Here is an 11,799-nt window from a genome sequence, read left to right as displayed (position 1 = left end):
ACAGATGCGGTAACTGCTACGTATGGGATGATTCTTGCTGTGTCTCTAAAGTGGATTCGCTTTCAGGGTACTTTTCTCCCTCTTCCCTGATTAATCCTGAACTTCTAAGATTCACAGGTTTGTCTATCCATCTGTGCCAAATTTGGGGTGCTGCCAGTTTGTACTGGGGGTGGTTTTCATAGGGAATAAGTTCATAGCCCACCCTTGCTTAAAGGTCTACTTTGATTGCAGGGTAATTATCTTTAACCATTCATTTCAGCAATACTCCCTGAATTATTTTTCCCCCTCCTTCTTTTGCTAGGGGACTCTGGGAGTGGGGAGTAGCAGTGCCAGAAACTTCATTGTTTGTGAAATCCCAATCCATGAAGTGCCTGAACTCCGACACAAAGGCAGACGCTAATTAACCACTGGAACGCTTCTGCTCCGGCGTGGAAAGCGAGCACTGTGCCACTGAAACAGCAGCCATCCCTCAGGTCCTCCAAGGGCTGTGAACTGCCAGGCAGGCACAAAGTTCCCCATTCTGCCTCCTTGTTCCTGCCAGCCCCAGAACTCTCACTGCAGACAGCTGAACGGGAGCCACTCAACTCCCCCAGCAAAGAAAAGGCAAAGCTCACCGGAATGCTCTCGGAAAGAAGAGTTCCTTGACTTATTTAGAAAGTCATAATTCTCTTGTTTCCTTGGTTCATGGATCCTTATGTCTTCCAAACATTTTTTGTCCTCCTCTCATCACTTCAAAATCTAGCTTCTCCAACAGTGAGGAGAGGTAAGTTAGATGGTCCATGAAGCCTCACAATTCATCTTTGAAAATAAGCTGAATCTAAATGAACTAACAGCTGCTTCTCACAGGAGGGGGGAAAAAACCCAACCAAACAAAAAACCTCTCACTGCTGAGTTAGTGAGGCTTTCAGTGGCATCTGAGGGTGGTCTGTGACCAATAGGCATGGGGAACATCTCCTTTTGGGATGATCTGAACAGCTCCTGCAGCAACACCGGCAACAGCTGCTACCTAGAAAACAACATGAGGTTCAATTTCACCCTCCAAGAGCAGGCACCTGATTTCTATGTTGTCCTGCCTGTGATCTACTCTGTGATCTGTGCTGTGGGGCTCACAGGAAACACTGCTGTCATCTATGTGATCCTCAAGGCCCCCAAGATGAAGACTGTGACCAACATGTTCATCCTGAACCTCGCTATCGCTGATGACTTGTTCACCCTTGTCTTGCCCATCAATATTGTGGAGCACCTCCTCCGCTACTGGCCCTTCGGAGAAATCCTTTGCAAGGTCATCTTGTCCATAGATCACTACAACATCTTCTCCAGCATTTATTTCCTGACAGTGATGAGCATAGACAGGTACCTGGTGGTGCTGGCTACGGTCAGGTCCAAGAGGATGCCCCACCGCACGTACCGAGCGGCCAGGATTATCAGCCTGTGCATCTGGATCCTGGTCACCATCATAGTCCTCCCTTTCATCATCTTTGCCAATGTCTACACCGACGACCTGGAGATCAAGAGTTGTGGTCTCAATTTCCCCAAGCCCGAGAGGTTTTGGTTCAAAGCCAGCAGGATCTACACCCTCATCCTTGGCTTTGCCATTCCAGTATCCACCATCTGCATCCTCTACACCATGATGCTCTACAAGCTGAGGAACATGCACTTGAACTCCAATGCCAGAGCCCTGGACAAAGCCAAGAAGAAAGTCACCATTATGGTCTTCATAGTTCTGGCTGTGTTCCTCTTCTGTTGGACCCCCTTCCACCTGGCCACCATCGTGGCTTTGACCACTGACTTACCCCAGACTTCCATGGTCATTGGGATATCCTACTTCATCACCAGCCTAAGCTATGCCAATTCATGCTTGAATCCTTTCTTGTACGCTTTCCTGGATGACAGCTTCCGGAAAAGTTTCCGGAAGTTGCTGGAATGCAGAACTTCTTGAACAGGGGGTTGGGGCTGGCAGGTCCCTGCCCTTCCAGGGCTTTTCAGGGGCAACTTTGCAGAGTGAAGGGGCAGCCAATGAATGCACAATGTCCTTTCTTTCATTTACACGTAATGTCTGGTCTGTTTGTAAATCCTCATCAATAACAGGCTTTGTCCTGCCCACTTGCAGCTCCTGTATTTCCCCTCTTTGCTCCTACCAGCTCCTCGGAGTTGCATTTCTATACCCCAATTTTTAATTTCACCCTCTGAATTATTAAGGACAGAACATTTATTTTTCAGGGGTGTATTTCTGCCACAGAGTGGTCCTTTATTGCCATCTGCTGTACAGCACAGACAGGCTGGAATTTCCAGATGAGTGCAGCGCTCAGTTCTTTGTCACTGTGTTATTAGGGAGGATTGTTTAATAGAGCAGAGCTAATGAGCACTTTCAATGAAATATCAATAAAGCAGAGGATGAGTATTTGGAATAGAAAAGAAACTATTTTCATGTTAATGTATGTTCCTGTGTGTTATGGCTTTCTTTTGATTTTGACAGATGTCCACCTTCCACCCCACCACAAATTTCCTCTTTTCTGACTTGTTAAATTTAGACCAAAAGGAAGATTTGAGTCTCAAAAATAGTGCTAAACAGCACACCATACAAATACTATGACAACTGTGAGAATTTGTGCTAGAAATTATTTTTAACTAGTTGTTCCTGTTAAGTGTCAAATACATATTTATTTAAGAGTGAGTAGTGAAATAAACCTCGTGGGGGAAAAAAGAGACTGGTCCTTCTTTCACAAGAGAAAATTTATGCTACTTATGCCATGTCTTTGCTATATATATTGCATTTTGCCTATTATAAAATAAAACATGGAAGGTTTGTAACAAAATTAAGGTGTTTAGTAAGCCATAAGAAAAACTCTACTGAGCACTGCAAATATAAAGTTCCTTTTTTCACAGATAAACAGTCAAAATACTTGAACAGAACCAGAACTTGACTGGGAGAGTCTGGAGATCAGAAACTTCATATCGAAAGCTTGGAAAGCTCATTCTCACACCCTTTAGCACTGCAAAGTTTGTATGTTACTGGTTTTAGGAAGGCTGTTTTAGCTAAAACATTTCTTTCAAGCTTTCTCCCAATCCCAGGTAGCAAGCTCTGCTCTCACCTGTCCAAACTCCCCCAGGAAAACACAGGACAGGTAACACAAAGCGAGAGGAGACTACAGTTCTCAGATTAAATGGGCTCTCAATGGGTGAGTGTGGGTTGGAGCCCCCAGATGAGAATTCTCAGAGCACTGAATTGCCCTGAGCACCCCAACAAAAAACTGACAATGGCAATTTCATTTATAGAAAACAAAAAACAGATGTGTGGATACAAGATCACTCCGTTGCCTTCTCCATATCAAAGGTGCAAACTCTGGAAGAACAATGAAGGAGAACATATTGTTCCAGGTTAAAACTTCTCCAGGAATTTTGCTTTAGCATGGTTGCCACCTGCTGGCAATGGGCTTCCCAGGTGGAAAAACCTGTCAGAGTGAGAGAATTGACACAAATTATGTCACCTCTTACACAAGCTGCCTAATCAGCTGAAACATGACTGTTCATTGGCATTGGGGCTCTAGAAAAGACAATATATTTTATTACATAGAAAAACTACTGTATTTTTTTAGATGGAAAGGATCTTTTCAGTGTGAGTTACCCACTTTCAGACATGACAGTGATATTGCTGGAGTTTTTTCCATTAAATCACAAGATATAACAGTCACAGAATCACAGCATGTCTCAAGCAGAGTCAAATTTCCCAGCACCGTGTCCACTTGGGTTTGAAGGTCTCCAAGGATGGAGATGCCACAGCTACCATGGACAACCTGTTCCTGTACTTCACCACTCTAACAGTGAATTTCCTTCCTATGATTTAATGGAATTTTCCACATTTCAGTCTGTGTCTTCTGTCCTGTCACTGGACATCACCGAGGAAATGATTCCTGCTTCTCTGAACCGGCACTTACAGGCTTTGTATCCCCCAGGCCTTCCCTTTCCGAGCATGAGCAGCCCCATCCCAGCATCTCCTCATGGCAGCATCCTGCTGCATCCCGATTTTCCCCACATCAAACACTCAACAGGAGCGTGGGTCCCTCGTGTGGGTGCCAGGCTCCGAGGGGAGAAGGATTTGCCGTGGCTGGGGTCTCTCCCCGTGCTCAGGAGAGGCTCCAGCTCTGGAGGAGGCCGGTGTGGTTCGGGCACTGAGCGGCACTCTCTGCTCTCAGCTCGGCATGGCTGCAGCTCCTCAGCCTGCTCAGCCTCACACTCAGCCTGGCTCCCTGCTCCTGCAGAGAACTCGGGCTCCCTGTGCCTGGGCAGAGCCTCGGAGCACAGCACCCAAAGCCAGGCTGCTTGGGCTCCTCCTGGGGGAGCAGAAAGCACCTCCAAGGAGACGCTTGCCCACTCCCGGCACAAGATTCCCCCAGGGATACCCCGCATGCCAGCTCGTTCCTTTGAATTTCCTCCCACTGCTGGGACTGGCTTGTCACACCAGCCCACATCAGCTGCATCTTGAACACTGGAAGCAGGGGGGGAATAAACCCCATTAATGATTCACTGAATAAATCCCCTCCTAAAGCAAGCATCCCATCTGGGGTCTGCAGGGTCACAGGAGGCTGAATTAAGAACCCTTGGAGTTCCCTCCTCTTCCTAAACCCTTCCCAGCTAGCCACGCACTGAGCAGGGAAGTCAGTTCAGCCTCAAAGCTGGGGAAATTTCCTTTTGGGACAGCCTGGGATGTCCCAAAATGAAACTCATGGGTGCAAAGGTGTGGTGCAGCCACACAGCTCCCTGGACATGGCAGGAGCTGAAGCCTCTCCACGTGCTCCTTGAGGAAAGAATTGCCTTCCTCATTCTGTCACACCCGTGAGGACACAGCCCTGGAGCACTCAGCTCCATCATCCCTGGGAGCCATTTCCTAGCCCAGAACAGGAATTAGGGCTCCCATTCCCACTGCAGGCTTTCAATGCAGGCATCTGAGCTAAGGCAGGGGATCAGATGCAGTTGTTGCTTTTTAAGTCTTCGTGCTGCAGCAATATTGGCTGTGTGGATCAATTGTCCTCATCCGAGATGTGCTGCAGCTTGTTCTCCCGGGAAGCTCTAATCCCCTGGGTCTTAGACAGTCTCACACTGCCTCCCTAAGGCTGGTCACGATTTTTGGTTGAGAAAAGAAATCATACCCCACTGAGAGTTAAAGGCCTGGCTCTCAGAAGCATCTTTATGGGAGAAAAAGATGGAAATAAAAATTAAACATGGATAAGCACAAACTTGGACTGTTGAAGATGAGAAGAAGAAGGGTCTCCAGAGGATACTGTTCAGATCAATCCAAGAAAGAGAATTTTTCCGTTCTCTTTACAGCCTGGCATCTGTAGCACTCACATTGTTTCCTTGGGGTTGCTGGGAACCCCGGGGTGCTGTTGAGCCACTGATGCACCCACCATAAACCCAAGGAAATGGTGGCACTCTGGCTTTATTGCCAGTTCTGGGAGAAATAAGCCCAGCTTGGTGCCCTCAGAGGGTCTGAGCACATCAAGGTTTGACATTCCCACATGCTGCTGAAGGGAAGGGAACTTCCCAGGCTGCATTCCCTCTCACAGTGAGTCAGGAGGTCACCTGAGGATCCTCTGTGGGCTGTGGGACATGGCCCTGGCTGCTCCCTGTCCATGCCCAGGGCAGACTGTGTGGGTCTTGCCCCATCCACACCACCACTGCAGCTGAGATTGTGCCTGGAGGCAGTTTTGGGGTGATAAACTCTTGTTCTGTGGCAGCTCTGAGGCCTCCAGAGAAGCTCCAGGCTTCATGGAGTGATGAGATGAGAGGAAATGGCCTAAAGTTTTGCCAGGGGAGGTTTGATTAGATACTAGGAAATATTTTTTCACCAAAAGGGTGGTCAAGCCCTGGAAAAGGCTTCCCAGGGCAGTGGTGGAGTCACCATCCCTGGAAGCGTTAAAAAAACCTGTGCATGTGGCATTTCATGATTTAGTGGTGAACGTGGTGATGTGGCTGAGTTGATAGCTGGACTCATTGAGCTTCTCTAAACTTAAGGATTCTATGACTCTATGCTATCAGGCATCCTCCAAATTTTTTTTCCCTAAGAAGCACCCATTGAAAAGCCACGAGCCACATTTTCCTCCTTACTCCTCCTTTTGACTCAAGCCAGAAAGAGGAGTTAATTTAAAGGCAAAGGCCAAGAAGAGTGACTGTAAATATTTCCATGAGTCCTTGTTGGCATTTGTGTTTGCTAAGTGAAGATGCAGAGAGAAGGATCAAAGCTGCCTGAATGGCTTTTAATTACAAGCCTCGATTGTTCTATTTTCTCTCAGAAAAATACTGCAATTATCTAACAAAGCTCTTCGAGTGGAATTAGACACTAGCCCCAAGCTTCAAGGGCTGTTCAGTGGCTATTTTCTCTTTTTAAAAAAAAGTAAATTTGATGTGTAGATAAAAACCAGGCACTCTACTTACTGCCTGCAGCCAATTCTGGGGCTTCCTGGGTAAACAGAGGATGGAAGCTTTCCCCATGAGGAAGTGCCTGGGGTGCACCAAAGGCTGCTCTGCTAAAGCCCCCCACCACAATGTTCCCTGGCTGGGTGGGGTGGGGGCTCTGGGTGCATCCCATGTGGGAAGGCAGAGTTCCCTCTGGGGATAAAACCAGCTACAGTTTGACAGCAAGACCTTTGTCCCCATTTTCAGTTTTCCTGAGATGTGTTTTCTTTCTCTGTCTTTCACCAGACTTCTGCACATCCCCATCACCTCCCCTTGCTCCAGTGCTTTTCCTGCACAGCTTGTGCCAGAAGTGTAAGACACCTTGGGAGTTTCTAAGGTCCAAACCATCCCTTGTACAAGACTCAATAAACCAGCTGAATAAGGAAATCAGAGAAATAAGGATTCAGTTTTATAAACTTAACCATCAAATGAGATCGGAGACCTGTAATTAACAAAGTCAGATTTCAATGCAATGAAAAATCTCCCCTGAGACCCAGCCTGCTGCTGCTGAGCATTGATGGAAGTCTTAGATGTAATTAAATTTCCCTTATCCCTGTGATGGATTCAGCGGATCCTTCATGCAGTGGCCACACCCAGCTGAGCTCCTTCACCCACGCTGACCAGGAGCTGGGATGTGAAGCTGAGGGCCACCTTTTCATGATGGATGGGGCAGGTCAGAGCCTCAAAAAATCACAGAATCACAGACTGACATAATGGTTTGGGTTGGAAGGGACTTTAAAGATCAACCAGTTTCAACACCCTGCCATGGGCAGGGACACCTCCCACTAACCAGGATTCTCAGAGCCCCATCCAGCCTGGTCTTGAGCTCATCCTCCACAATCCTGGTGGGTAGCCCCAGGCAGAAGGTGTCGGTGGCATCGCTGACACTCAGCAGAAGATGCAGCAATTTTCCAGCCAAGCACACCTAAATTAAACCCTGGTGCAGGTGCCAAAGCAAACCACAGGGAGAACCCTGGTTTTCTTTCCATTGCCACCTCCCAGCCACCTCTGGAATGCAGGGACAAGGGTAAATACCAGCACCAGGGGCTGGGCTCATTTTCTGCCCCTTGACGCTGGGTCCCTGGGGGCAGGTGATTATCTCCAGAAATTTTAATATCATGAAGGATGGATAGATGACATTTAAGGTCCCTTCCAGCACAATCCATCCTGTGATTCTATGATTTCCTCTGTGGTTAAACAAGGCAAGAACAGTGCAAGGCTGAGAAGAGGGAAACTCCAAAATATGTGAGCAAGTGACCTGTGCATGTGGAGAAGTTGCTATTAATGCCTGACATTGAGAAAACATTAAATAGCCAAATCACAATACGGGGTTTGTTTCACACAGAGAAAATCAACCTGAAAAGCCATTAATCTTAATTTCATGTTGACTACAGAGCTTCTGTTTTTATTCCTAGTCACTGGATGAAATCAGCATGGCATGAGTGTTCCTCAGAGCATTCACTGCACATGCCAGGCTGGAAACACACAGAGAAACTGATGTTTATTGAATGGACAGAGCCAGCTCAGGCTCTGCCTGGGCTCCTCTCTGTGACCAGGAAAAATGTGATCTAATGCAGCCAAAACCAGTCTATGGGAAGATGCTGATTCTTTCAGTGGTTTCCTTGGAAAAATCAGGTTTCCTGCTTGGTTTCTGCAAGGATCATTCTTCATTTCATTACAGTGAAAATGTGCTGCTTGGCAGTGCTGCTGCTGTTGCTGCCCCAGGCTCCAGCCCTTCCTGCCTGGCCTCAGGCCCAGAGCGGAGGGAAGCAGCGATGCTCTCCCTGACCACTGCTGTGGCAGGAGCTCCATCAGCACTGGAGCTGCATCCTCCCCCAGAAACAACACAGACTGGAGGGAAAACCCCTTTTGCTGCAAGAGTGGGCTGGCTGAACAGGATATGATTTCCTCTCAGAGGCCCTTCCAGCAGTTCAGCCACAGGAAGAATTCCCGAGAATCCTGCTTATGGCAAGGGGTTGGAACTAGATGGTGTTTGAGGTCCTTCCAACCCAAAGCACTCTAGGACTGTGAGATTCTGTGAATCTGAACATGGGAGATGTTGTACTGTGGGGTGAAGGAATTGCCAGTTGGGGTAGGATATTATTGTGCACTTTCTAACCCAGGAACAGTTTAGGGAGTTTTGGCGTTGCTGAAGCACAAACCTTGAGACTGGAGAAGGGGCTGTGTCCCCCAGCACTGAGGAGAGCCGGCATCACTCCTTCCCTACAGCCAGACAGGATCTCTGCACTGAGGGAGAGAGAACAAAATCAGTTTACATGGCTCAGCAGCATCATCGTTGCCAAGATATGAAACCATGTTGCTCTGTTTATTGATTATTTCATTCCCTCATGCAATCTATCCAGGCTTCAGAGTGCTGAAAGCAGGAACAAAGGGAGTTTGTGAGCCATGGGGCTCTTTGATTTGAAAGCACCCAATCTAATAGCAATCCCTTTGCTTGGAAAATGGTAAAATGTCCTCTTCCAAAAAAGGAGCTCTGACCTCAGTGCTTCTGCTACCACATTTAGAGCAAAGGGGTCATGAATCCCCAGTGTAAATGAGCAGTAGGGCAGGTGCACACAGCCACTGTGGGCCACTCAAAATAGAGGTGCAGCAGCTCAGACGTGACAAGAAGGGGTCTAAAAAACCCTGTGTGATCCATCAGTACCACACAGCACACGCTGTACTTCCTTATAGCCCATCTCTGTTCCTCACACAGCAGCAGGACTTTTGGCTTATGGGCTGCTCTTCCCACCTTCCATTTCATAGATCCACAGAATCATAGATGGGTTTGGGTGGGAAGGAATCTTAAAGGATGCTTCATTCCAACCCCTTGCCATGGGCAGGGTCACCTTCCACTGCTCTGGGTTTTTTCAATCTGGCCTTGAACATTCCAGGGATGGGGCAGCCACAGCTTCTCTGGACACCCTGTGCCAGGGCCTCCCCACCCTCACAGGGAAGAATTTCTTCCCAATATCCCATCTAACCTGACCTCTGGCAGTGGGAAGCCATCCCCCCTTGTTCTGTCACTCCAGACCCTTGTCCAAAGCCCCTCCCCAGCCCTCTGGAGCCCCTTTAGGCACTGGAAGGGACCCCAAGGTTCTTCCCAGAGCCTTCTCCAGGCTCAGCCTGTCTCTGTAGCCAAGATGCTCCAGTCCTTGGAGGATCTTTGTGGCTTCCTCTGGACTTGCTCCAACAGGTTCCTTTTTCCCCATCCCTCCCTTTTCAAGCCTCCCCACCTCACCAGCAGTCCCCACCATGGAGATGGGACAACTTTCCCTCCTACATCTGTTGGTGCTGGGTTCTACCCTCCAGCCCTCCCATCCAGCTCTGTGGTTCTCCTCAGCCAAGGAGAAGGTGGTGAGTAAGATCTGGTCCTTCAGACAGCCCTGGGCAGGGCTCAGGAGGTGAAGATCAGGGCTGTGAATAACCAACTGGTTCAGCAATGCAGCTCTGCTGCCACAGAGATTCACACAGCAAACACGGCGTGAAGCCATGAATGCACAATCAGGGCTGCAGCCTGGGAGTGTCCGAGGGAGATCCTCCTGTTGAAGGAAAGAGAAGCTTTCTTTTGCATAAATATCCACAAAAATAGCTGAGGGGAAGCACAGAAAAATGAGTGGGAAAGCAAGCTGGAGTTTTTCTGGCAGAGCCTGCTTTGCTGCCAGTCTGAGTCTCTCTTCTGAGCAGATATCAAAGGCTGCACCCACACCAGCTGCTGCTGGAGATCCTTCTCATTTAAAAAAAGGAAGCTCTAACTATAGAGAGTAGCACTGCAGGGTGAGAGGCATCCTTCTCTGGACATACATTGTTGTACCCAGCAAAGATATTCCAAAGTATCCAGAGAGAGATTGGAGCTCAGTGACAACTCTTTAAATAGTTAACAAACCTCCCTGGAATAAAAAAAAATAATAAAAAAGAAATTAAAAAAAAGGAAAACATAATTTTTTAAAAAGAAAGACAAATTTAAAGTCTAGCTTCTCATGGAAATCTTGGGAAAACCTACATGGCCCCTGCTCAGCATCAGGCAGGGTCTTCATCAGGGCAAGCCTCGAGCTCTGGAGCAGGGGCAGCACAAGGGCTCAGCACAGCTTTGGTCACTCTGCAGTCAGGGTTCCTCCCACCTGCTGAAGGTGTCTCCAGCCCTGGGGGCCAGGCTTTGCTGGGGCACAGGTATTTGGAGCAGGAGAAAGGCTTTGTGGCTCCTATGGGCAGTGGGCTTGGGGAGAGGGATTTCAGCTGAATACTCACCCAAAATAAATGCCCCCCCATCTGACCTGCAGCTCAGAAAAGGGTAACCCAGCGTGTCCCCAGCTCAGCTCTTCCCACAGCATAAAACCATAAACTACAGAATATCCAGAGCTGGAAGAGACCCACAAGGATCACAGACAAACTCCTGGCCTTGGAGAGAACAACACCAAGAGCCCCACCATGTACCTGAGGGTGTTGTCCATCCAAACCTCAGTGAAAGGGTAAATTCTGCTCCTTATTTTTGCTGTCAGAAGTTGCAGTTGAAGGAGGTGGAATGTTGTTGGCTGCAGGAGAGGAAGGGAGATCTATTTCTTGCAAAGCCAGAGATCTGCCCAGATTTACCAGCAGCCAAGGAGCTGCTTGGGGAAAAGCTCAGTCCCCAGCTTATTCATTCCTCAGCCTTTTCCAGCACTTGATTTCAGCCAACAGCAGCAGAGAGAATACTTGGTACCTTAATAAATCCCATAATACTGAATAAAGCACTTTGGTTTATGGTTTTGCTATAAGAACTCACCCCTGGATACTTTTAATTAACTGAACTAGAAGAAAAATAAAGATTTCAATTTTTTTTCTCACCAATTTACTTTTTCTTTTTTAAGAAGAAAATCACCACTGCTAATAAAAAGCCCTCTCCTGATATTTACCTGCTTGGGTAGGAATATTGATCTCTGTGCAGAGAGAAAGCACTTTCCTTATTGTGCATCTCACTGGCTGATCCATCTTTCCTACAGAATACGGCCCTGGCTTTATTTTCAGAGCAGTTCTGCAATTTATTGTTCTCCCAGGTCATGCCTAACCCCATAACTCATGGGAATTGTGGGGACAGGAGGTGGGAAGAGCTTTTTTTCATCCTTCAGCAGACTTCACCTCTAACAGCAGGCAGCTGCCTGTGCTGCTGCCCTGCCTACACATCACAGCTGCCCTTTGCAAGTCCCAGGGACCCAATTTTCCAGCCTTTTCACATCTTCTGTTCCTCTGTTAACTACAGACCAAGTTGTCTGTGTAACAAAAGTTCCCACTGATCTCACTTAAAAGGGATGAGCTGAGACATTCCAAATCCACCCAGTGAACTCCTCCAGATTATCATCCAAAGCACAG

At 47.8% G+C, this 11,799-nt stretch overlaps 1 protein-coding gene across 1 annotated transcript; it reads left to right on the top strand.

Moving 5' to 3' along the window:
- Positions 1-307: 307 nt before the first annotated feature.
- On the top strand, positions 308-2,730 carry NPBWR2 (neuropeptides B and W receptor 2). The gene has a single exon (XM_033519187.1). The coding sequence runs from the start codon at positions 941-943 to the stop codon at positions 1,937-1,939; it is 999 nt and encodes a 332-aa protein (XP_033375078.1). The 5' UTR covers positions 308-940; the 3' UTR covers positions 1,940-2,730.
- The last annotated feature ends 9,069 nt before the right edge of the window (positions 2,731-11,799 follow it).

Source organism: Parus major, chromosome 20 (assembly GCF_001522545.3).
Source record: "Parus major isolate Abel chromosome 20, Parus_major1.1, whole genome shotgun sequence".
Classification (NCBI taxonomy): Eukaryota; Metazoa; Chordata; class Aves; order Passeriformes; family Paridae; genus Parus; species Parus major.
The sequence above is the reverse complement of the archived record's forward strand: the minus strand, read 5'-3'. Positions and strand labels throughout refer to the sequence as shown.

What these genes read in the sequence shown, in the direction of transcription:
- NPBWR2 (XM_033519187.1), top strand. Translation starts at nt 941, where the DNA reads ATGGGGAACATCTCCTTTTGGGATGATCTGAACAGCTCCTGCAGCAAC.